This window comes from Haliaeetus albicilla, chromosome 9 (assembly GCF_947461875.1).
Source record: "Haliaeetus albicilla chromosome 9, bHalAlb1.1, whole genome shotgun sequence".
NCBI lineage: Eukaryota > Metazoa > Chordata > Aves > Accipitriformes > Accipitridae > Haliaeetus > Haliaeetus albicilla.
In genome coordinates, this window is record NC_091491.1 from 5,554,525 (window position 1) to 5,577,160 (window position 22,636).

The following is a 22,636-nucleotide window of genomic DNA, read 5'->3' on the forward strand; positions in this document are numbered from 1 at the left end:
AGTGCCGGAGCTGGCACCGGGAACAGGACTGGGGGGGGGGTGCTCAGGGCTGGAGCTGGATCCAGGATGAGTGCCTGGAGCTGGTGCTGGGGTGTCCGGAGCGGGATTGGGACAAGTGGGAGATGCCCAGGCCTGGGACTGGAGTGTGTGGGACCCGGACCAGGACCAGAACTGGGACCACAGGGGTGCCCAGCACCCGAAGCGGGGATGATGAACAGGACCAGGACAGTGCCCTGGTCTGAGAATGGGACCAGGAGGGCACCGAGGACTGGGACTGGGATCAGGGCCAGGGGGATGCCCAGGAGCAGGCGCGGGGGGGGGGGGGGTTGCTGAGGGCTGGAACCAGAACCGGGGGTGATGCCCAGGACCTGGGTCAGGATAACCGGGACCGGGACCGGGACCAGGCTGTGCCGGGTGGCGGGTGCCGGTGTGGCTGCGGATTCAGGTGTCGGTGCGGGAGCGGGGCTGGGGTGGTGGTGGCGGGGTGGGGGGGGGGGGTGTTGCGGGTGCGGGGCGGTGCCGGTGCCGGTGCGGGGCGGTCGCGGCGGCGCTGCCGGTGGCGGGGCGGGGGCGGTGCGGCCCCTCCTCCGCCGGGGCCGGGCCTGCGCCGCTTCCTGCGGAGCCGCCGGGCGCTGGGAGCAGCCGGCAGCCCCCGGCGCTCCGCGGCCCCGGGCCCCCGCCGCCCCCGCCCCGCCCCGCCCCGCCGCCCGGCGCTCCCCCCCCCCCCCCCCATTTCCCCCCTCCTCCCCCCTCCCCCGGCGGGCCCGGGGGTGCCGCCGCCGCCGCCGCCGCCGCCGCCGCCCCGCGCTGGCGCAGAGGCCCGGGCCCGGGCCCGCCTCGCCGCTGAGGATGTCCCGGAAGGCGCCGCGGGCGGAGGTGTGCGCTGACTGCAGCGCCCCAGGTAAGGGCTGCCCCCCCCGGCACCGGACTCCCCTGGTACGACCCCGGTACGACCCATTCCCCCCCCCGCCTCCCTCCGCCAGCCTACCGCTCCCCGCGCCCCAGGGCACCTCGTGCTCCCCCCCCCCCCGGAGCCTGGGCAGGAACCTGGTTTGCACTCCCCGGTACGGCTCCAGGACCCCCCCGTGAGCCGCCTCTGCACTCCACGGTGCTCTCCGGTACACCCACAGCACCCCCGTGAGCCCCCGTTGCACCCCACGGTGCTTCCCGGTACACCCACAGCACCCCCGTGAGCCCCCGCTGCACCCCACGGTGCTCCCCGGTACACCCACAGCAGCCCCGTGAGCCCCCGCTGCACCCCACGGTGCTCCCCAGTACACCCACAGCAGCCCCGTGAGCCCCCGCTGCACCCCACGGTGCTCCCCGGTACACCCACAGCACCCCCGTGAGCCCCCGCTGCACCCCACGGTGCTCCCCAGTACACCCACAGCAGCCCCGTGAGCCCCCGCTGCACCCCACGGTGCTCTCCGGTACACCCACAGCACCCCCGTGAGCCCCCTCCGTGCCCCATGGTACCCCCAGTATGCTCCCAGGGAGCCCCTTTGCATCTCCTTCTACACCTCACAGCGAGGCCCCTTTGCACCTCCCTGGGTGCCCCCAGGACCCCCGCGGTGAGTCCCCTCTGCACCCTGCAGTGCGCACCCTAAGGACCCCCGCTGAGTCCCCTGCTCTGCCCCCTCCCCGGAGCCCCCCGATGTGCCCCCAGTGCAACGCCCTGGTGAGGCCCCTGGGGTCCCTTGGTGCATCCCCTTCCCCCCCTAGGCATCTCCCAGTACACCCCAAACGTGACCCCGATAACCCCCCGTGCCCTCCTCAGTGCCGCCCCGGCGCACCCAGCGTACCCCCGCTGCACCCAACGCCTCCGTGCACCACCCACAGCCTCTGCACCCCTCGGTGTGGGGGCTGCTGGCGCAGGCTGGGGACGTGCCGGTTGGTGCCAGCAGCACCGAGGACCTGCAAATGGCAGGATGGGGGGGGACACCCTCCTGTACCCCCCCAGCACCCCACAGCCAGCACCCACGCTGGCCGGATCCGGACTTGGCGGTGCAGGCGGGCTGAGCCGGGCCGGCGGCGGTCGCGCTGCAAGCCAGAGCCTGAGCCTGGGCAAGATGATTCGTATCCTCGGTGGTGCCGGTGCCCGCAGCCCCCACACCGGGCACGAGCCCGTGGGCGTCGTGGTGAGGCCGGACCCCCAAACCCTGCCCGCGGTGGCACCGAACCCCCAAACCCTGCCTATGGCCGGCGTGGGTGGCCCCAAGGCAATGAATGAACGGGGCTGAGAGTCGAGGCTCGCTCTGAGCCGGCCCCGGAAAGCTGCCCGCGGGCCAAGGCTGTGCCGAAATTATTCCGGCCACGTGCCAATGGCCGGATCCTGCCAGGAGAGCCGTCGGCACGCGTGGGCGCGAGGCTGCCCTACCTCCGGGTGCGTCCCCCCACCCTCACCCACGTTGGGGGGCTCAGGGGTGCCCGGGGCGGTGCCGAGGCTCCCCGCTGGGGCGGGGGGAAATGGAAACCAGTTTCTTCCAATCTCTTATCGCCCGGCAGCCATGTGAGGAAATGAGTTATAAAGTCCAGAGGCTGCTTCCTACTGCGCCGGGAGCACCCGCCACCGCTGCCGGGGATGTGCTGCCCAGCCCTGCGTGGTGGGGTGCACGTGGGGTGCCCCGGTCCCTCTGCCCGGGCTCCCCTTGGCCAAATCCTGCTCCGATGGCCCCGGGTGAGAATGCCGGCCGGCCCCAGCCCTCCCCTCACCAGCGTGGGGCTGAGTGTTGGGGGTCTCGGCGTCAGCCCGTACCCCGGTGCGGGGCTGGAGGTGCCGGGAGCTCCCTTGGGGCTCCGGGATCCCTCCCAGGTTTGGGGGTGTCCCCGTGCCAGCGCTCCCCGAGCTGCTGCAATGCCCACCCGCATCCCACCGCATCCCGGTTGCCCCCTGCAGCGGGAAAGGGTGCCGTCCCTGGGGGGTACCCCAGATCCGCCGGGTCGGGGGGCCGCGGGCAGCCTCGCCGGCCGGCTTCCCCCCCCACTCGGAGCGTCCTGTTCCCAGCAGCGCCCCGTGGGCAGCGGGTGCGAAGGCACAGATGCCGCCGCGTCGGCTGCCAAGGCGCTGCCATCTGTGTGTGCCGGGCTGCCAGGCTGGGGCGGGGGGGGGCACTGCTCCCCCCAACCACCCCACCTTGGCCTCAGGGCACTGCAGGGCTGGGTGCCCCCCAAAATGACATCCTCAGGGCTCTCGGGGGGGGCTTGGGGAGGGGTCCGGGACCCCACGGAGAGGCAGGAAGCATGGGAGGCCCGGTCGCCCACCCGCCTGCCTTCCTCTGTGGGGTCGCGGGGCCACCGTCACCCCCTCGGGGCTATTGTGGCCGGCCAGTGCTGCCACCCCCCTAGACCCTGTGCCCCCCAGGCTGGGGGGCTCCCCCCCTCCCGTGGGGTCGTGCTGTGTTTGTGTAGGCCCTACAGAAACAAGGGGTGGTGTGGCTGGGCAGAGGCTGGCCGGACTCCCCCGTGGCACCCGGCGGAGGGACCACCCAGGGACGGTTCGGCGTTGTCACCCCGTGCCTTGGCCGTGTGTCACGGGAGGGGGCTGTGACCCAGTAGGGGGGGGGGATCCCCAAATCCTGCCTTCGGTGCTGCCGCCAGCAACTGCGGTCCCACAGCCACCCCGTAGGGCCGCACCCCAACCCAGGCCAACCCCAGGACCCATTTTTTTGGGGTGCAGGTGTGGGGAGGTGCCGCCCGGCCGGGAGCGGAGCCTCAGCGGGTGCCGGGGCTGGTGCCAGCGCGGGGCCGGCGCGGCCGCTCAAACGGTCCTTTGTTCCCGACGGGGACACAAAGGGCTCCAGTCCGGCCTGGCCGGGGCCAGCAGCCAGGGCTGGGGGGGCTATGGCAGTATGGGGGGGGCTACGAGAGCTGGGGTGCCCTGCGGGGCTGGCCTGGGGTGGGGTGCTGAGGCTGCAGAGACAGTGACCACCGTACGTGGGACCCCACGGACTGTGGGTGCCCACCGTTGGGGGCCACGCTGTCCTTGGCCAGGACCCCCCCCACCCCAAAAAAATGCCCAACCGGGGGGCTCAGGGGGTGCGCGGCCTCAGCCGGGTGCTGCAGCCGGGGTGCCCTCGCTCGGGGTGTGCTGCCACGGCGCTGGCATCGCCCCTGCCACCGGCCGCCCTCCTGATGGGGGAGGCCAAATCCTGGCCCCCCCCCCCCCCCCATTTGGCTGGTGCCTAGTTGCTATGGGAAACCCGTGGGTTTCCCCTGGTGATGGGCTGAGCCCCTCGCCGTCGCCAGGGAAACGATCGCTGTGGCAACGCGTGTGTCCCCCCCCCCCGGAAGCAGTGGGGTGGGATGGGGAGGAGGGGACCCGAGTGGCGGGGACACCCCGTGACACCCCCGTGACACCCCACAGACCCTGGCTGGGCCTCCATCAACCGCGGGGTGCTCATCTGCGACGAGTGCTGCAGCGTGCACCGCAGCCTGGGCCGCCACATCTCCATCGTCAAGCACCTGCGCCACAGCCCCTGGCCCGCCACCCTGCTCCAGGTGGGTGCCGACCCCGCGGGGGCGTGGCGGGGGGGGCGACACGCACGCCACAGGGACCCCCCCACCCCCCGGCACCCACCGGGCTCTGCCTCTCCTCCGCAGATGGTTCACACCTTGGCGAGCAACGGGGCCAACTCCATCTGGGAGCACTCGCTGCTGGATCCGGCCCAAGTGCAGAGCGGGCGCCGGAAGGCAAACCCCCAGGACAAAGTGCAGTAAGTGCCCCCCCCACCACGCCTCGGGGAGGGGGGGGAGGGATCTGCGCTGGCCGGGCGCTCCCCTCCCCGCTCACCCCGCAACCTGCTGTGCCCCCCCCCCCCCAACCCCGCCACCAGCCCCACCAAGTCGGAGTTCATCCGCGCCAAGTACCAGATGCTGGCCTTCGTCCACAAGCTGCCCTGCCGGGATGACGACGGTGTCACTGCCAAGGACCTCAGCAAGGTGGGGGGGGGGGTGCAGGGACACCCCCTTGGTGGTGGGGACAGATTCCACCCACCCCCCACACTTAACCGGTTCCCTCCTCCACAGCAATTACACTCGAGCGTGCGGACGGGCAACCTGGAGACCTGCCTGCGCCTGCTCTCGCTGGGTGCCCAAGCCAACTTCTTCCACCCGGTGAGCGTTTGGTGGGGCTCAGGGTCCCTGGGGACGGGCGCTGGGTTTGGTGGTGGGGGGGGGGTCCTGGAGCCCTATCCTGCGGGCAGGCTGCGGGGCTGAGGCTGCCCGTACCCGCAGGAGAAGGGGACCACGCCGCTGCATGTGGCCGCCAAGGCCGGGCAGATCCTGCAGGCAGAGCTGCTGGTGGTCTACGGAGCCGACCCCGGGGCACCCGACGTGAACGGCCGGACCCCCATCGACTACGCTAGGTGAGGGCGAGGAATGGCGGGGTGTGTGTGGGGGGGTCACCCCTGCCTGTACCCCTCCCCTAGGGTGGGCATCAGCCCTGCCCGTCCTCTCACAGGCAGGCAGCCCAGCACGAGCTGGCGGAGCGACTGGTGGAGTGCCAGTATGAGCTGACCGACCGGCTGGCTTTTTACCTCTGCGGCAGAAAGCCGGGTGAGCGTGGGGGTCCCGGGGGTGGGATGGGGGGGCTCAGCCCCCATGGTGGGGGGCACGGGGCCCAAGCTCACCACCCTTCTCTTTGCACAGACCACAAGAACGGGCACTACATCATCCCGCAGATGGCCGACAGGTGAGTGCCCGGCGCCCGCGGCCCCGCTGCCCTGTCCCATGTCCCCCCCGGCGTCCCCGCTGGGCCGAGGGGGGGACCCCGGTCACCTCCCCGTGACTGGCACCGGAGCATCCCTTGGTGGGGGGGGGGCGGGTGGGGGTCCACGTGCCCGCGCGTTTAACGACCGCCTTTATCCTGTTCTTCCCTCCGCTGCCTTCTCCGGAGCGCAGGGTGCGCCCAAAGTGCATGGCACAGAGGTATTGTCCGCTCGGCTCTCGGCTCCGGGGGGGCCCCCCTGTGCCGCCGGCGCGGGGTCCCCCCTGCAGCCCCGGCCGCTCGGCCCAGCCCAGCACCCAGGGGGCACCCGGGGTGGGGGGAGTCCCTCTTGCCCCCTGCCACCTCTTACACCCCCGTGCCTGCCCGCCAGCCCCGCTCGGTGAAGCCCCCCTGTGCCTGGGGAGGGGTCCCTGTCCTGGTGGGGTGCAGCTGGGGGCCGTTTTGGTGGGGACGGGCCAGGAATAACCCCCACTTTGTGTCTCCCCGCTCCTCACACTCCCCCCCCCCCCCCCCGCCCCCAAGCCTGGACCTCTCTGAGCTGGCCAAAGCAGCCAAGAAGAAGCTGCAGGCGGTGAGTGGGGGCCGGGGCAGGGCTGGGAGCGGGGTAGGGGGTCCCATCCGCACCCCACCATCCTGCCTGATGCCATCCCTCGTCCCGCTGCAGCTCAGCAACCGCCTCTTCGAGGAGCTGGCCATGGACGTCTACGACGAGGTGGATCGCCGGGAGAACGACGCGGGTGAGCGGGGGGCACGGGGTGCAAGCGGCCCCCCCAGGGCTGGGGTTGGGGTAGGCGTCACGGCGTGGGGAGGAGCAGTCAGCGGGGCCACGGCCGAGCCCAGCGCTTTCCCCCCGCCCCGATCTGGATCCGTCCGCCGGGACCGCAGGCCCCTCCTTCCTCATTCCTCCGGCCGGGAAGGTTTTCTCCGCGCGAGGGGCCGTCGCTGGGTGCCGGGGTTGGGGTGCTGCTGGAGGTGGGTGCCAGGACACCCCGGGGATGGGGGGTCAGCCTGGAGGGATACACGTGAGCTGGGGGGTGGTGGGGTGGGGGCCACCCCATTTCCATGGCGGGGTGGGCACCGACAGGCACGCCAAACCCTCTCCCCGCTGGCTGGGGGGGTGCGGAGCTGATGCCCCAGAGGGTGAGGAGCTGGGGGTCCCTGCTGGGGGGCGCAGGGGGGAACCCCAGCCCCGCGGGGTGGCCGGGGGAAGCCATTCCCGTCAGCCCGGTCGGGCTCCACTCCCAGCCCCGGCAAGCTGGCCCCGTGCCTGCGCCTGCGTCCTGCCGGCTCTGCCGCTGGCCCCAGGCCCTGCAGACCGCTTGCTCCCGGCGGGGTGGGGGTGTCCGGCCCTTGCAGCGCCCCCCCCGGGGGTCTGACACCGGGTGCCTGCCCGCAGTCTGGCTGACAACGCAGAACCACAGCACGCTGGTGACGGAGCGCAGCGCCGTCCCCTTCCTCCCTGTCAACCCTGAGTACTCGGCCACACGCAACCAGGTGAACCCCTCCCCGAGACCCCAAACCCCCCCCCCCCCTTGCACCCAGGCCCCTGCTTTTACCCCCTCTACCCCCCTCCCCAGGGCCGGCAGAAACTGGCCAGGTTCAACGCCAGGGAGTTTGCCACCTTGCTCATCGACATCCTCGGGGAAGCCAAGCGCCGGCAGCAAGGGAAGAGTCTGCTGAGCCCCACAGGTGAGGGTTGAGGGGCAGCGAGGGGGGGCTGAGCATCCCTCCCCCCCCCCCGCCCTGTGCTCAGCACCCCCCTGCCCTCCCCCAGACGCCCTCGACTACTCGCTGCGGAGCCAGAGCGACCTGGACGACCAGCACGACTACGACAGCGTCGCTTCCGACGAGGACACAGACCAGGAGCTGCTGCGCAACGCCTCCCGCAACAACCGTGCCAGGGTGAGCCTCAACCCCCGCCCTGGACCCCCATCCTGGCTCTGGGATCCTGGCGCTGAGCCCTTCTCCCCGCAGAGCATGGACTCCTCCGACCTCTCGGATGGCCCCATCACGCTGCAGGAATATCTGGAAGTGAAGAAGGCTCTGGCCGCCTCCGAGGCCAAGGTGCAGCAGCTGATGAAGGTGAACAACAGCCTGAGCGACGAGCTGCGCCGGCTGCAGCGCGAGGTGGGTGTGGGGCCGGTGGGACCCCCCCCCCCCGACTTCAGCATACCCCCCCTCCTCGCTGATGCCTTCTCCCCCTCGGCTGCAGATCCACAAGCTGCAGGCAGAGAACACGCAGATCCGGCAGCAGACGGGTCCGGCGCACCCAACCCCGGCTCCCAGCGAGCGGCCGGAGCACGGGCACCCCCCGGGCACAGCCCCCCCACACCGCCGGGACCGCCAGGCCTTCTCCATGTACGAGCCAGGCTCGGCGCTGAAACCTTTCGGGCAGCCGGTGGAGGATCTGGTGACGCGGCTGCAGCCCTTCGGCGCCGGGGTGAGTGTGCTGGGGTGGGCGGGTGGTTTTTGGGGTGCAGCCCCCCCCCAGGGTGCTGGGTCCCGTCCCCGCGGGGCCGTAACCTTTCCTGTGTCACCAGGAGGTGGAGGATGAGGCTCTGTACTCCATGCACATCCCGGCCAGCGTGTACCGGGTAAGGGGGCCGCGGCGGGGGCGGCTCCTGCATGGAACGTGGTGGCCGTCCCCCTCCTGGGACGTGGCCTCCGTGCTGTCTTGGGACGTCCCGTTCCCCCGCCACCCTGCGCCCCCCGGGTCAGGCCGGGGACCTCCCCGGGGGACGGTGGCCGTGGGACGTTCCTGCATGCAGGGTGGTGGTGTCCCCTGTGCTCGTCCTCCCCTGCACGTCACCGGGCTCAACTCCGGACCCTTCTGCGCCCTGGTCAGCACCGGCTTCCCCTCTCTTCCCCCTCCAGATCCGGAAAGGTCCGTCTGCTTCCTCGGTGCCCTTTCCCCCATCCTCCCCGCTGCTCTCCTGCCCGCCCGACGGTGCCCGGCACATGGTGACGTACCGGGGAGCGTGGGGGGGCAGCTCCCGGGGTGGGGGGACCCTAGCCCTGTGTGGGGATGGGGATGGGCAGCGCCTGACGCCGCTCCTCTCCCCTCCAGAGCAAGCTGGACCGGCATGGCAGCGGCACCGACAGCGACTACGACAACACGCAGGCGGGTGAGGTCCTGATCAGGTGAGTGCCAGGGCTGGGGTCTGCGCCGGGGACGGGGGATTGGCACTGACCCCAGCGGGTCGGTTGATCCCTGCAGCATGGAGGGGAAGCGATTCGTGGAGCTGAGCAAGGATGAGGACTTCCCGCACGAGCTGGACCCGCTGGACGGGGAGCTGGACCCCGGGCTGCCCAGCACGGAGGACGTCATCCTCAAAACCGAGCAGGTCACCAAGAACATCCAGGAGCTGCTGCGGGCGGCACAGGAGTCCAAACACGACAGGTAGGGCTGGGGCGCAGCTTTGGGGTCCTTCTGGACCCCCGGACCAGGGGGCTGCGTTCACACAGGGCCATCCCTGCCACCCTGCGTGCTCGGGAGCCGTTGTCCCCCGCCGCCGCTCACCCGTTCTCCTTGTCCCCAGCTTCATGCCCTGCTCGGAGAAGATCCACTCGGCTGTGACGGAGATGGCATCGCTCTTCCCCAAGGTAGGAGGGATGGGGGGATCCCCACCAGGCACCATCAACCCCCCCACCGCCCCGGCACGGGTCCTCATGCTGCTCCTCTGCCCCACTGCAGAAGCCGGCGCTGGAGACGGTGCGGAGCTCCCTGCGGCTGCTCAACGCCAGCGCCTACCGGCTGCAGAGCGAGTGCCGCAAGACCGTGCCGCCCGAGCCGGGCGCCGCCGTGGACTACCAGCTCCTGACCCAGCAGGTCATCCAGTGTGCCTACGACATCGCCAAGGCCGCCAAACAGCTGGTCACCATCACCACCCGTGAGAAGAAGCAGTGAGCGCCGGCCCGCGTCCCCCTCCACCCCGGTACTCCCCCCGGCCCCCCGCGCTCTCCGTCTCTCCCTCCCCTCCGGCAGCAGCCGGCACCTGGGATGAGCGCGGCTGCAAGTGGCCTTTAGCCCACGGGGAGCCGGGGTGTGGGGCAAGCCCCCCCCCTCTCACCCCCCACCCTGCCGAAGAGCTGGTGCTCAGCCTGTGGGGTAGGTGCCTGCATCCCCCCTGTACAGACCCCTGCCCACCCCCGCGCAGCCCGCCCCGTGGCACGCGCCTAACTTATCCTGTACATAGCCTGTGTAGCTGTCCGTGGCGGCGGTGGCGATGTACCCCCCCCTCCAACCCCCCCCCAAAACCCTTCGCTGGGCGGCCGGTACCCCTGGGGCCACCCGTAGCGTTACACTGGACCGGGGCGCCCGTGGGGCCCCCCACACCCCTCCCCGGGCGTCCTGCCCCCCCCCCCCGCCGGGGCCACGCTCCCTACTGTAAGATGTGTCCTTGTACATTTGTATCAATAAAGGTGTGAGCATTGCACGGGCCCTTGGCCCACGGCTCCTGTGGCGATGGGGGGGTCCCGTCCCCCCCCGGGGCATGGCTGTAGGGGATTCGCACCCCCCTAGCGCCGGGCAGAGCTTGGCCACGTGTCCTTCCCGTTTCACCCAGTCCCCTTGGCCACTGCTGGCGGCCAGTCACGCCGTCCCCGGCACAGCCTCGCCGTGTCCCCGCCATGGCCCCACCGCTCGCCCAGCCCCGGGGCAGGGCTTTCCCAGCACGGCCCCGCCATCGCTCTGCGAACCCGCCGAGCACCGGGGGCTGCCGGCCGGGGCTCCCGCCATGGTGTCCCCCGAGGGTTTGGTGGCCGCGGCTGCGGTGCTCGCCGGCCTGGGCCTCCTGGCCTGGCGCCTTTGGGCAGGGAGGCTGGAGGTGCCTGGAGACTCGGGAAAGGAGGAGGAGGAGGAAGAGGAGGGGATCCCCTTCATCACTGAGGATGGCTCAGGGCGCTGCCGGCTGCTGTGCAAGCCCTCGGCGCTGGCCCAGCACCTGGTGCGGAGCTTGGGGCGCTCGGCGGCGTTGCGGGGGGGCCGCTGGCCGTGGTCGCGCTGGCCCCGGCTCCAGATGCTGCGACAGCTCCTGCAGCCGCCCGAGCCGGAGCCGGCGGTGGCCCGGGAGCTCCTGCAGCTGCCCGATGCCGGGCTGGTGGCCCTGGACTGGCTGGTGGGGCCGTGGGGGGCCGCGGGGGGCTGCGGCGGGGGCCCCAGCCCGGTGCTGCTGCTCATCCCCAACGCCGCTGGGAAGGTGACGGGGGAGCTGCTGCGGCTGGGGCTGCGGGCGCTGGAGCGGGGCTTCGTCCCCGTCATCTTCAACCGTCGGGGCCACAACGGCTGTCCCCTCACCACCCCCCGACTCCAGCCCTTCGGGGACCCCGGGGACCTACGGGAGGCGGTGACCTACCTACGGTACCGGCACCCGGCTGCCCCGCTGCTGGCTGTCAGCGAGGGCTCGGGCTCGGGGCTACTGCTCGCCTACCTGGGGGAGAGCGGTTCCTCCAGCCGCCTGGCCGCCGCTGCCTGCATCTCCCCAGTCTTCCGTGGCCGGGACTGGTTTGAGGCTGGGATGCCCTTGCTCTACGAGTGGCCGCTGCTTCTGCACCTCAAGCGGGGACTCAGCAGGTCAGTGGGGTCCCTTGGGGGGGGGGGCTGGGGTATGAAGGGGGTGCCCCGGGAACCCCTCGGCCATCCCTGGGGATGCGCATGCAATGGAGGGGGGGGGTTGCCGCTGGCAGCGGGAGCCCCAGCGCGGGGGCAGAGGTGCTGAGAGGAGCAAAAACGCGCTGGTTAATGAACACCAGCCTGGAGCCGGCTGCCGTGGGGCCGGCTTGGCCATCACGCGCTCCCCTGACCCGCCTGGGGCTGTGGCAGCATCTCGGGGTCCCCAGGGTGGGAGATGCGGCATCTCGGCACAGCAGCACCAGGTGTGTTGGCAAAGCCCCTGTGCTGTGCTGAACCCCGGGGGGGCTGCCTGTGTCCCCCCCAACCCTCTACTGCTGCTTGTCCCTCGCAGCTGACCCCAAGTGTCTGCCCTGTGGGGCTGGGGGGGTCCATGACCTCCAACCCACGGGCTGGGCAGGGTGGGGGGGCTGTGGCAGCTGCCACCCCCTTCCCAAAGGCCCTGGGTCCCTGTTGCCCAACATGGCCAAACACTGGTGTGGGCTGGGATGAGAGACGAACCACCTCGTGCCAAGGCCTTGAGCAAGAAATACCTCCTTGGGCAGTGCTGAGACCTTGGGGGGGGGCCACACAGAAAGGGACCCCACTGCTGGGCAAATGAGGGCCAAAAATGGTAACTAAACCCCAAAATGTGGGGGGTTTTAGGGGGTTTTAGCCAGATTAAGCCTCAGCAAAGCCCAGGTGGGTGCAGGGTGTTTACTGCAGGGCTGGGGTATTGGGGGGGGGTGGGAGTCTGTTGCCCAGGTGGTGGTGGGGGGGTGCAGGAGGGTGTTGTGTCGTGTGTGTCGTCCCCCCCCCATTTCCCGATATCCATTGCAAACGCTGCTGTCACGGCAACGGCGCAGAGTGCTGGCTGCCTCCCGTTGCCATGGTACCCGCGTTGGCACAGGCTGCGCTGTGGGGACCCCCCCAGCATCCCTGGCAAAGGGCTGGGATGGGACCCCCTCAAACCAGCTGCAGGGGGGGGGGCTTGAGGCCACCCCCAGTCCCTGCGTGCAGGGCCGTGGCCGGAGCGCAGCCCCCCCCCAGTTGCTTAGAGTGGGCACCCAAGGCGATGGCATCCCCAGGACGGCCACCCTCTGTGTGTGTCCCCCCCCCAGGTACGTGGGGTCCCTGACCGAGGCGGTGGACGCGGACAGGCTGCTGGGCAGCCGCTCGCTGCGGGAGCTGGAGGAAGCCCTCTTCTGCCGGACCAAGAGCCGCCCCACCAGCTGGGAGGCTTACTGGGAACGCAACGAGCCCTTACGCGACGCCGACGAGGCGGCCGTGCCGGTGCTGTGCCTCTGCAGCGCCGACGACCCTGTCCGCGGACCCCCGGCCCGCAGCCTGCCCCTGGAGCTATTCCGCAGCAGCCCCTACTTCTTCTTGCTGCTGACCCCACGCGGGGGACACTGCGGCTTCCCCCGGCGGGGATCGGGACGCTGCTGGGGCCACGAGGCCGTGCTGGAATACTTCAGGGCCATGGCCGAGTTCCTGCGGGCAGAAGAACGGAGGAAGGGGCTGCCGCGAGCCCGCAGGTGGGGGGGTCCCGCCGTCGAGCCCCCCGCCTTCACCTGGCAGAGGTCCTACACCCGGTAGCCCCCAGGGAAGGTTCCCACACGGTGGCGGGGCGGGGGCTCAGAAAGGCAGGCAGACACTCCATGTACTAAAATTACTTTATTACAGTTGATTTTTTTTTTTTTAACATTTCCTTTGCTATGATACAAAGGATACTTACAAACAAAATATTACATATGACCTTATTTTTTCTCTTCTCTTATTTTCTGACAACTTGGTAACAGCTTTAAATGCACAATCTATACAATTAATACAGGTTATATATGAGCTATAATGTATGCTGAACCAGAAGAATACCAGAATACTGACAATATACTGTACATTAAGCCTTACCAGTTAGTGCTCGTGGCATTTTCTACAAGAAGGAAAACGCACACCTGTAGATTCACTCATACCAGCTGGTGCTACCAGACATGGAAGCAGGAAGGAGTTTAATTCCCCTAGTTAAATCCTTCACAGCCCATCACCGTGGTGCTGGGCCTGGAAACCTCAGACCAGTGTTCATAGTAAAACAGCAGATATGTGTGTGTTTTTTTCTAACTAACGCTCTGCGGCGCAAAACCGCGCGGCCGGGCGCCTTGTCCCCGGCACCGCGGCAGCCGGGCTTTGCTATACCTGGAGGATGCTCCAGAGCAGACAGCCACGGCGCTGGGGCCGGACGCTGGGCGAGCTCTTGGTGGTGAGCTGGACCTCCTTACGGAGGGGGAGAGGAGGAAGAGGAGGAGGAGGAGGAGAGGAAAAGCAGCAACAGCTTTGCTGTCAGCAGTAGGCAGCTCTGGGGTTTGTGCACGTGAACAGGCAGGCACCGAGGGTGGAAAAGCAAGCCCAAGGCACATCGCTCCCCCGGCACGGCTCGGCCGAACCGTGGGGCTCGGTCCCCGGCTGCGCGTGGAGCTCCTGCCCGGCAAAACCTCCGCGGGGTCGGGCAGCCGGCGGGGCTGGGAGCTGCCTTGCGGTTACCTGCTCACCAGGAACGGTTTGCTTTTGTTTCGCAGCCAAAGCTAGAGTTGTGTGGCTACAGGTGTGCACTTCCCCTCCTCCCATCGTGGTCTACGTCGGACTGATAAGGTTACTTTTTTGGTTTTTTTGGGTTTTTTTTGTTTGTTTTTTTTTTGTTTTTTTTTTTTAAAGCAACCAGCAAGTGAAGCGTTTTTAGTTGACTGGCAAAAGACCTGGCATTTGCACAGAAGCTGCAAATGGAAAATAGCCATCCCCTCCTCCCACCTGCTGCATCCCAGCCCAGAAAATCCCAAACTGTTGGTGGAAGAAAAAAAAAAACCACAAACCAACAAAATGAGTGGAGGAGAGGAAGGGGAGGGGGGAACAGGTTGGAAAATACCAGGTTGGAGTTAACATTTCCTTGACTTCACACAATGCTTGTGCAAAAAAGACACAAAACAAAACCCCCAAACAAATAAAAACCAAAACCAGAAACATGCTGGAAATAATGAAAACAACTGGAAAGTAATATATAAAATTAAAAATATAAATAGGATGTCTGGCTGACTGGTAGAAGAATAGGTCATTTAGGTTACAAAAAGGAATATACATTCAAGAGGCTCTGAACCCAGTGGGGTAACTGATGTTAAACTTGTGTTAATAGTTAGGCTAGAATTCTCAAGTTTGTCTTTAAAATCTTCACAATACAAGCAAGCTATTTTTAAAAAATATACACTATACACACCTCACACAGCTTCTCCTATCCATATTACACACGTTACGCTACCCTCCCATCCACTAAACCACGGGGGTTCCCCACAGCTAAGGTACACGGGGGGGGCCCCCCCTTCCCGACCTGCCAGCCCCGAGGTGTCGGTGGGGCAGCGATGGCTGCGGAGCCCCAGGCGGGTCGCTCAGCCCTCCACGTCTCACCACAACCTTCTCAAGCATTTACAAGTCACCAAAGGGCTGTAGCCTTTTATGTTATACACACTTCACTTTGCAACGTTAATTATTTACATCAGGGCTGCTCCCCCCCCCCCATCTTTCAGCTGTTTCTAGGCAGGTAAAAAATGTTCCTGTTCCAAGCAAGCAGGGGGAAGAGCTGCGGGGGGTTAGGAGGGAAGAAAAGCTGAAGAAAGGAAGCGGGTGGTTTGCTTGCCAGAAGCCAAACCTGTACGCGCACGTATGCCTCTCCTTCTTTGATCCTTGAATCCTTACAAGCTCCCATCCCCTACGACCTCCAGGACAACCAGACCTGGAGAGCGCGGCCTCACCGGCGCTCAAACTCCCCTGCTCCCAGCTTCCCGGGACGCCCGGCAAAGCTCTTCTCGACTTGCGGACTTGCCTTTGCCCCAAGACAAGGAGCACGGGTCCTTCCTTCGTTCCTAGGAACCCATCCCTCACTTAGCGGCAGGTCTTGCAGTGCAAGCCAGCCGCAGCCGGGGCAGGGACACCGGGACCCCCCGCAAGCCACCGCATCGCACCCACAAACTCGCCCTTCGCGGCTGCCACCGGCTGCAGTCGGGCTCTGCCGGAGCCGTGCAAAAAGAGCTGCGATGTACTTCAGCTCGTTAACAACCCTGTGCTGATTTCTAAACTCTGCTGAGCTCAGAGTTGCCATAGAAATGCGTGATCCTGGCACTAAAAGCAGGCAACGATCTTAAATGAAAGTCTTTTTTTTTTTTTTTGTCTTTTTTTTTTTTTTTTCCCTCCAGTAGGTTTAGATGATCTCAGGTTTAAGACAAAAGCAGTCAGAAGGGGAAAACCAGATCATTTCCAGAGAGGTTGAAAAATAAAAGTCATAAGCCAGTATTAAACTGCAGCAAAGAACCTGAACTTGGCTCCCGTTGAGTTCAGCTCCAGAGAAAGCTCAAAGCCACCGCTCCATCCCTCGCACTGCCCACCGCCCAGCACACGACGCCAAAGGGAAGGAGATTCCACGCAGTCGAACACGGAACACCCGGCTGAAGGCTGGAAGCCGAAAGCCCCAGGCGAGCGGCTGTTGGCCTCCCTGGCCCTCCTGCCCCGTCGGCTCCTTCGCCTCCCCAGCTTGCAAAATTTAAGCACAATTCCTTACAGCATCGCTTTGACAAGTCTCGGGGATTAGATGCATGCTGAACTACGACTGGCAATTACAGTAGCTTTTTGCTAGCTGGCACATACTGTATCTATAAATTTTAGTACAAAAACTTAAAAAATACAGAAACTAGGTCAATTTGTTAACTACATATTTACAGATAATTACAATTCTTTTCACTCACAATAATTAAACTAATTGTCAGTGAAAATTCAAACTGTGCATGTTCTGAGGTACCCGTACTCAAGGGTGGGGAGCGGGGCAGGGGACCGGAGGGGCGAGGCAGCGGGGAAAATCCCCCCGGGGTTGTTCGCATCCGCGGGGGCAACGCTCAGCCCTCCTGTTTACTGGTTCCTGGACTCAGTGTGCGCACTCGGAGAAAGCAAGGAGAGAGGGAACCAACGTTGGGTTTTGTTTTTTTTTTTTTTTCCTAGGACATGGCTTTAGGATGTTTTGAGGACACCAGACGGGTGCAAAGCCAATCGTCACGTACCAAACTGCCTTCCTCCCCCCCGCCAGAGGAGCTTTCAGGTGAAGTGCAAGTATCGAGACCCACAGCTCGGTGGTTAAGGTGCTTGTTTGCCGGCAAATCCGATTTACTAAGTCCCTCTCTGGCTGACAAAGGCCTCTCCTTCCTCAGCAACGCCTGTGCTGAGGGGCAGGGCAGGGATGCAGCAGGCAGCGTCACGGCCCCAGCTGGCTGAACCTCATTGTGCAACAGGAACCAGGGTTATCTGCTGCCATCGTTCCCTGGTGGGGTGATGTTTACTATAACCACTAGATCTATCAGCCTTTTTTTTTTTTTTTTTTAAGCTGTAAACAGCTACCCACAACCCTCCAAAGCACCTCACACGTATTTCTCAACACACTCCGGCTCAATCGACTCGTAAAAGTGCAAACTGAAACAAAGATAGCAGAGGGACACCGACCGGCATCCCTGTCTGGGCATCCACCACTCCTCCATCCTTGGCACATGGCTTTGGGCTCACTGCCAGCCAGCACCAGGGTGGCAAAGTCCCAGAGGCAGGAGCACAGCTAAAGACAACACTACTCCCTTGTGAAAGGGTAAGGATGTCCCAACCAAACCCAAGCCTCTCCTAAAAAACTCAAAAGAGACCATCCGAAAGGGACAGTGGGGAAAATTGCCTCCAAATTCTCCAGTAGCACAAATAAGAGAGCCCATGGTTGGCACGCTTGCTGAGCTGGCTGGACTTCCCTGGGGGGTAAATATCGCAGCTGGATGAACATTTGTGACTCGACACATGCTATAACCATTTATCCCCCAAACTGCCAGATGTCTCACTAAGATGGGGTCTGTAGAGGACAAAGGAGAAGGTGAGAAGGGTCTTCACAGCTTGAGGAGCTCGTGGTGTCCAGCATGGCACTCGCCCCTCTACTATGAGAAAGACCAGGGCAAGATTTACTAGAAATGCAGAGCAAGCACCCAGGAGAAGAACAAGGCTGTCCTCTGCCTACTGGACTCAAGCAACAAAACACACATGCCTAAGCAGAATAAAGAATGGACCAAAAAGTGTCTGTGTGTGTATATATATGTATGTATATGTTGTACACACACACATATTTTCAATCTTCCGATTTAGCTTCTCTTTTGATCCTCCACATAACCTGCTCTAGTTATTAGACGCACACAAAGGTAGACGGTGTTCAGAGTTAGCGGCGGCTTAAACTCAGGACTGCCAAAAGTTAGTGCCGGTGCAGCGTGCCAAGACCGTGCCAGGCATGTGATCTTTCATGGCGAGACGCAGCTGGGGACTCTGAGCTCAGCCTGCTGAGCACTTCACCGGCCCACTCACCGCCTCCCCAGCAGATCGGTACGCTGCCTCAACTGCTTTCCTATCGCTATACCATCTTGTTTTCTTCTCTGCTGTCTTCTGACTTTCTGGCACCCTCTGGGAGCTCTCTTCTCTCCTTTACAGCACACCCATAGCAGTTAGCCTACCCTCCTGCGCCCCAGAAAAAGAAAGCTACAATTAGCAGGGCAGTATTTAAGCAAAGGCTTTTGACTGCGTTCAGCCCTACCACAGCTTGCGCAGACGTACGTGCCCTCGCCCTAAAGAGCCCTGCCGCAGGGGTTGCTTTTGCTTATGAACAGGAGTGCTAAAGAATGGCAGAACTTAAGTGCCCTGACAGAAATGCACAGCATGAGGTGTGTGTGCACGTATACCCACACACACATACATACAGAGTATATAAATATATACAAATGAGATACCATATATATCCAGAGATGTGCGTATTCAACAGAGTAATGGTAGACAGTGGTACAATACAATTTATTGCCTCTCAAGAAATGGCACGTAAGCAGGGTCAAGGGGGGCAGGGCAGCCTGAAGGGCAAGGGGCCCTTTTCCCTGGGGGGGGGGGGGGGGGGGGGGAATATTAATAAACAGCATCATCCCAGGATCAACGAGGGTGCACCCCATGCAGGTTACAGCTAGTGTGCAACGCACGTTCTTCTGGAGCAGGAGGGCTGGGTGGGATAGAGAGCGATGCCAGCCTGGCCCCAAGCCAGGCAAGGAATGGCTGCAGGGAATTTTCTGTGGAAAGCTCGGTATCATACCACATTTAGTTCTTCAACCCCTTTGAAGCTCACAGGCTTGGAGCGAATGCAGGTGAAACAGAGCTGTGGCCTCCATTTCAGTGCTGCATCTGAGGAAGAAAGCACGTAACGTTCAACATGGAAGGGAGAGGTGGCTGCTGACTCCCTGGGACCACGGAGAACAAGAAAAATGTGGTCCCTTTCACTGATTTTAATTAAATAAGACCAAAAGAAATTCAAATTAGAAAGAGGTGAAAATGCTGACTCCTCTGTTTTTTTCATCTCTGGGCTAAACTACATCAGAACTTTAGGTCTTTGTAAAGGGGAGAGAAAAATAACCACAGAATAAGAGATTTCAGGGGTCAAGCTGGTGATTCGAAAATACTGCAAAAAAGTTTGCAAAGTAGTCCGCACAGAAGAGTTTGCCCAGTGTTAAATATGAACATAAAAGATGTAAGAGAACATCTTTGCTGAGGTACTGGAGTAGTTTCCACAATTTACAGATTACAGCATTTTTAAAACCAAAGCTAGGGCATGACTGCAACAAGTACAATATGGAGTAATTGGTGTTACTTTTAAAAATAGAGTTTGCAAACTGATTCAGAGAGCGTTTGCGTCTCTCTAGTGTATAGTTGTTCGTGTATCTCAGAAATACACCCGAGATACATTAAAATTCTCAACACCAAGGGCCTCCTCATATACCTCCAAGGCACAGCCTGACCCTGAGTCCCTCTGGCTACAGCTGCATAATGGAGTGCTTTCTCTCGAGATCACACTTGTTTGGGACAGCTTTCCTTCCCCCACGTACACACAGGGACACACACATTTAGACCAGTTGATCTGAATCAGTTTTTGCAAACTATTTTAATTAAAATATTAACTTGTTGGAATAGTCCAGGTCTGCACATGATATACATGTAAAAATGGTTACTACACAATTCTTTTTGAATACAAAAAAGCCAATATGGGATAGCCATCATTTGGATTCAGCATTCAGTCATGCTTGACATTACACAAAGAGATGGGTTGAGAGAATTCTGTTGAAGTAGCTCAATTTAAGCCAGAGACTGACCAAATTCAAACCATAACAGAAGCAAAAGAATGAACCCACTGAACTTGCAGGTATAGCCCGTCCCTGCTGTCGCTGCTGCTGTTTGTGATAAGAGGAGCTGAACTTCAAAACGCTGTGTTAGCACCATGCTCTGGGCACACCCTCCACACTCACATGGTAAATCCCAATACAATTTTGGCCTTTCATTTCATTTTTGTCTTTCCTTCTAACCCCAGGAAAATACAGGTACCTTTCCTAAATCAGTTTCCCTGCATTTCAACAACACTGCAATGCAAAAGAATGACCCCAAAACATCCAATTCCACATAAAAACATAGCAGAGGAAAGGACAGGACAATTCACGGTCACCACTTGCCCCAGGGGGCAACCAGAGTCACCTCCATGGGACCACCGCCTCATCCCAGGCTTCCGTCAACTGTTAGTACTACAAAGCTCCTTACTAAGGGGCTGCTCAAACATATTTCGGTAGAGTTTCCATCTTCAATTAGAGTAATATGCTACGTCAAGATGCTAGAAATCCCAGTTGGATTCACCGGACACTGGCAAAGAGTTGAAGGATTGGGAGTGGATGTTAATTTAGCTAACGAAAGAACGTCGCCCTGTTGAGAGTACTGAACAGCAGCGAGACACTAGAGTATTTACTATATAAATATGTCACGTGGACAAACACATTCGGAAAACCTTGCTTTTGAGCCCTATAAACATATTAAAGGCAAATCCTAGAGTTAGCAGCTAGTGTTTTCTTCAAGATGATTAGTGTGCAAGGAAAAACATTTACAAAGAACCCTGGCTGGTCAGTCCCCAAGACGGAAATCTTTGCCTCAAGCCAAACTTCATCTACCTGCTCTTTCCCTAGCCCCACAGTGCTGGCTGACCCAGACCGCCCTGGCACTGGCACAAGAGCATGGGGGCATCACCAGTTCCCAGCGCTAAGGGATGACACAATGCCACAAAGTCATTTGGTTAATGAGACTCCCTGACCCCTTCATCACCGTATGGATTCCACAACCTCCTCTGCTTCCTTTCAGTAGTACAGCAGCTCCAACGAGCCTCTGGAAGTAGTGCCTTCTCGCATGGTGTGATATGCTGCCAAAATACCACAGCATCTCAAGGGACTGTAAAAGTTGTGAAGTATTGCAGCAACAAAAGTAATAAAAAGGAGCCTCACATGCAGCAAGATCTACAGTGGTGATGTGGGTTAGTCATCAGCTGGGAAAGAGTCATTGGCTCAGCTCCTCCTGGTACGCTGTGGCAACTAAACATTTAAACAGTTGGCTACACTCTACATGTAAACAGGAAATTGCAACAAGCCAAAAAGGTAATAAATTGGTGGATGTAGTGTAATAATGAAAAACCCGATCAATGGCATTTTGTGACTATGGCATCCTTCAAAATACCTCTGGCATTTGAAACTCATTGGCTGAAAGTCTAACAGTTCTGAATGGAGCAAAAAGGACTACACTGGGCTCCAAGAATTATTCTGATGCTTAGCTAAAATGAGATGTCACAGTATTAGCTGTACAAGTGCATTGCTTACGCTCCTCTGCCCAACCTCGTCTGAGCTACCAGCAGCACAGTCAGGGAGTGCCAAAGCAGGAATACAATTTCAGACATTTCTAGCCTGTTCCCTCCAGACAGGTTTACCTAACGCAGTTCTCGGGAAGCTGACCAGTGCCTTCTGAGAGAACGTCACTTCTTAGACGACACGGAGCGGGCACTTGGGTAGAAGGGCCCTGCTGAGCCCTGGTGTCTCTTGGCTTCTCTTCTCACCCTTCTTCCTCACCTACAAGTCTCTGAAAATGCCTCTTGGCAGAGGCAATACCCTAGAAATGTATCCAATTTAATGACAAATAAAAATGGAACAGAAGATCCAGCTGTTCCTCCCCTGGATGTTGGTTTAAAGGCAGCTCGCCTGGCTTTTGCAGGGTGGCAGTTCGAAATTTATGGACATGGGAGGAGGTCTCCATTCTCCCTCAGACTTCCTATGGATGGTGTGACGAGGGCAGTCTGAGGCCCTTCTGTCCTGTCAGTGTGACGACCACCAGCCAACTCTTCTGACTAATTGCATATTTTTCTCAGACGCCCTCCCAAGACCCCTCCAAAAAGTAAAAAACAACAACAACAACAAAAAAAACAAACAAAAAACCACCCCCCCCCAAACCCTGCAGCCAAATACTATGACATCCCAGTTAGTAAACACAAAACGTAATGCTTTACAAAATGAATACAATATTCCATGTGCACCCAGCTTCCACACGTCAGCACCGCACTGAGGAGGCTGCTGGGCTGGTGTCTGTAGGCAGTTTCTGTTGGCAGACAGCTCCAGTGGAATTGCCACCCTCAGTTATTGTTTAAGTTATGTATAAGACATGTGTGAACCATTGGATATTTGTGAAGTAACACTTGTGCTCCTGCTCATGCCCTGTTCCGTCCGTCCCCCAGAAGCTGTCCGCCTCAGAGCCTGGGGGCTGTTGCGGACCCCTATAGCACTACTTCGAGGTACCCCCTGCATGGGCCCCGAGGGGTGACCCCATGGCTGGGGTCCACCTTGCATTGGATGGCCCCAAGCTTGTGGTGGGCCACCCATGGGATGACCCCAGTGAGGTCCTGCACCCCCAGTAGGATTGTGGGACCAGCCAGAAGCTCCCGGGTAGCTGTGGCTGAACGCCTCGGGGGAGAGATTAGAAAGAACCATATTACTAAAACCTAGCCTCATGCTTTCTGAGTCAAAGGCTTCGATCTCGCGAGCTTGACGCTCCAGCAGGCTTCGTATCCGTTCAGTACGCTCGTTCTGCAACGCCAGCATCTCCTCCTCGATCTAGGAAGGAAAGAAAAAAAAAAAAAAAAAAAAAAAAAAAAAAAAAAGAGACAGTCTGTAGTAGCAGGACTCCTTTACAGGCATGGCCTCAGTCTCTGAACGACTTGTAACAGCAAGCTAACGAGGAACCCTCTCCCCGTGTTTCTACATGGGATCATATCCAGATCAGACGTCCGCTGACTCACAATCTGTTCTGAATGCAAAAGGGTAAGCCCCATAGACCTGCACATGCCAAAGCATGAATACCAGTTGGAGGGT

At 61.5% G+C, this 22,636-nt stretch overlaps 3 protein-coding genes across 9 annotated transcripts in view; 2 read left to right on the forward strand and 1 right to left on the reverse strand.

Annotated features, from left to right (window-relative positions):
- Window positions 1-743: 743 nt before the first annotated feature.
- GIT1 (GIT ArfGAP 1) lies at window positions 744-9,975 on the forward strand. Of its 5 annotated transcripts, XM_069791158.1 has the most exons (22): window positions 744-901; window positions 4,364-4,497; window positions 4,600-4,712; window positions 4,833-4,938; window positions 5,026-5,112; window positions 5,233-5,363; window positions 5,459-5,553; window positions 5,647-5,689; window positions 5,899-5,925; window positions 6,248-6,296; window positions 6,390-6,462; window positions 7,122-7,219; window positions 7,303-7,414; window positions 7,500-7,627; window positions 7,700-7,852; window positions 7,938-8,165; window positions 8,266-8,319; window positions 8,600-8,686; window positions 8,793-8,866; window positions 8,943-9,125; window positions 9,265-9,328; window positions 9,420-9,975. In XM_069791158.1, exons 1-22 carry the CDS (start codon window positions 850-852, stop codon window positions 9,630-9,632), a joined length of 2,304 nt encoding a protein of 767 aa, XP_069647259.1. In that variant the 5' UTR covers window positions 744-849; the 3' UTR covers window positions 9,633-9,975. The 5 variants fall into 5 exon arrangements, with proteins under 5 accessions (XP_069647259.1, XP_069647263.1, XP_069647261.1 ...); XM_069791162.1 differs by lacking the exon at window positions 8,600-8,686; XM_069791160.1 differs by lacking the exon at window positions 8,266-8,319.
- Window positions 9,976-10,210: 235 nt separating this feature from the next.
- ABHD15 (abhydrolase domain containing 15) lies at window positions 10,211-13,425 on the forward strand. Its single transcript, XM_069791168.1, has 2 exons — window positions 10,211-11,297; window positions 12,455-13,425. The coding sequence occupies exons 1-2, from the start codon at window positions 10,219-10,221 to the stop codon at window positions 12,930-12,932; spliced, it is 1,557 nt and encodes a 518-aa protein (XP_069647269.1). The 5' UTR covers window positions 10,211-10,218; the 3' UTR covers window positions 12,933-13,425.
- Window positions 13,426-19,334: 5,909 nt separating this feature from the next.
- Window positions 19,335-22,636, reverse strand: part of TAOK1 (TAO kinase 1) — a 69,211-nt gene continuing 65,909 nt past the window's right edge. For all 3 annotated transcript variants that reach the window (XM_069791155.1, XM_069791157.1, XM_069791156.1), the window contains exon 20: window positions 19,335-22,378. In XM_069791155.1, the coding sequence (XP_069647256.1) occupies window positions 21,917-22,378 (462 nt within the window). In that variant the 3' untranslated portion in view covers window positions 19,335-21,916. The remainder of the gene's footprint in view (window positions 22,379-22,636) is intronic.

Excerpts from the sequence above, each read along its gene's own strand:
- GIT1 (XM_069791158.1), top strand. The coding sequence starts at position 850 with ATGTCCCGGAAGGCGCCGCGGGCGGAGGTGTGCGCTGACTGCAGCGCC. Across the intron at positions 5,113-5,232 it reads AAGCCAACTTCTTCCACCCG|GAGAAGGGGACCACGCCGCT; the intron begins GTGAGCGTTTGG and ends CCGTACCCGCAG. Across the intron at positions 9,126-9,264 it reads CAGGAGTCCAAACACGACAG|CTTCATGCCCTGCTCGGAGA; the intron begins GTAGGGCTGGGG and ends CCTTGTCCCCAG.
- ABHD15 (XM_069791168.1), top strand. The coding sequence starts at position 10,219 with ATGGCTGTAGGGGATTCGCACCCCCCTAGCGCCGGGCAGAGCTTGGCC. Across the intron at positions 11,298-12,454 it reads CTCAAGCGGGGACTCAGCAG|GTACGTGGGGTCCCTGACCG; the intron begins GTCAGTGGGGTC and ends TCCCCCCCCCAG.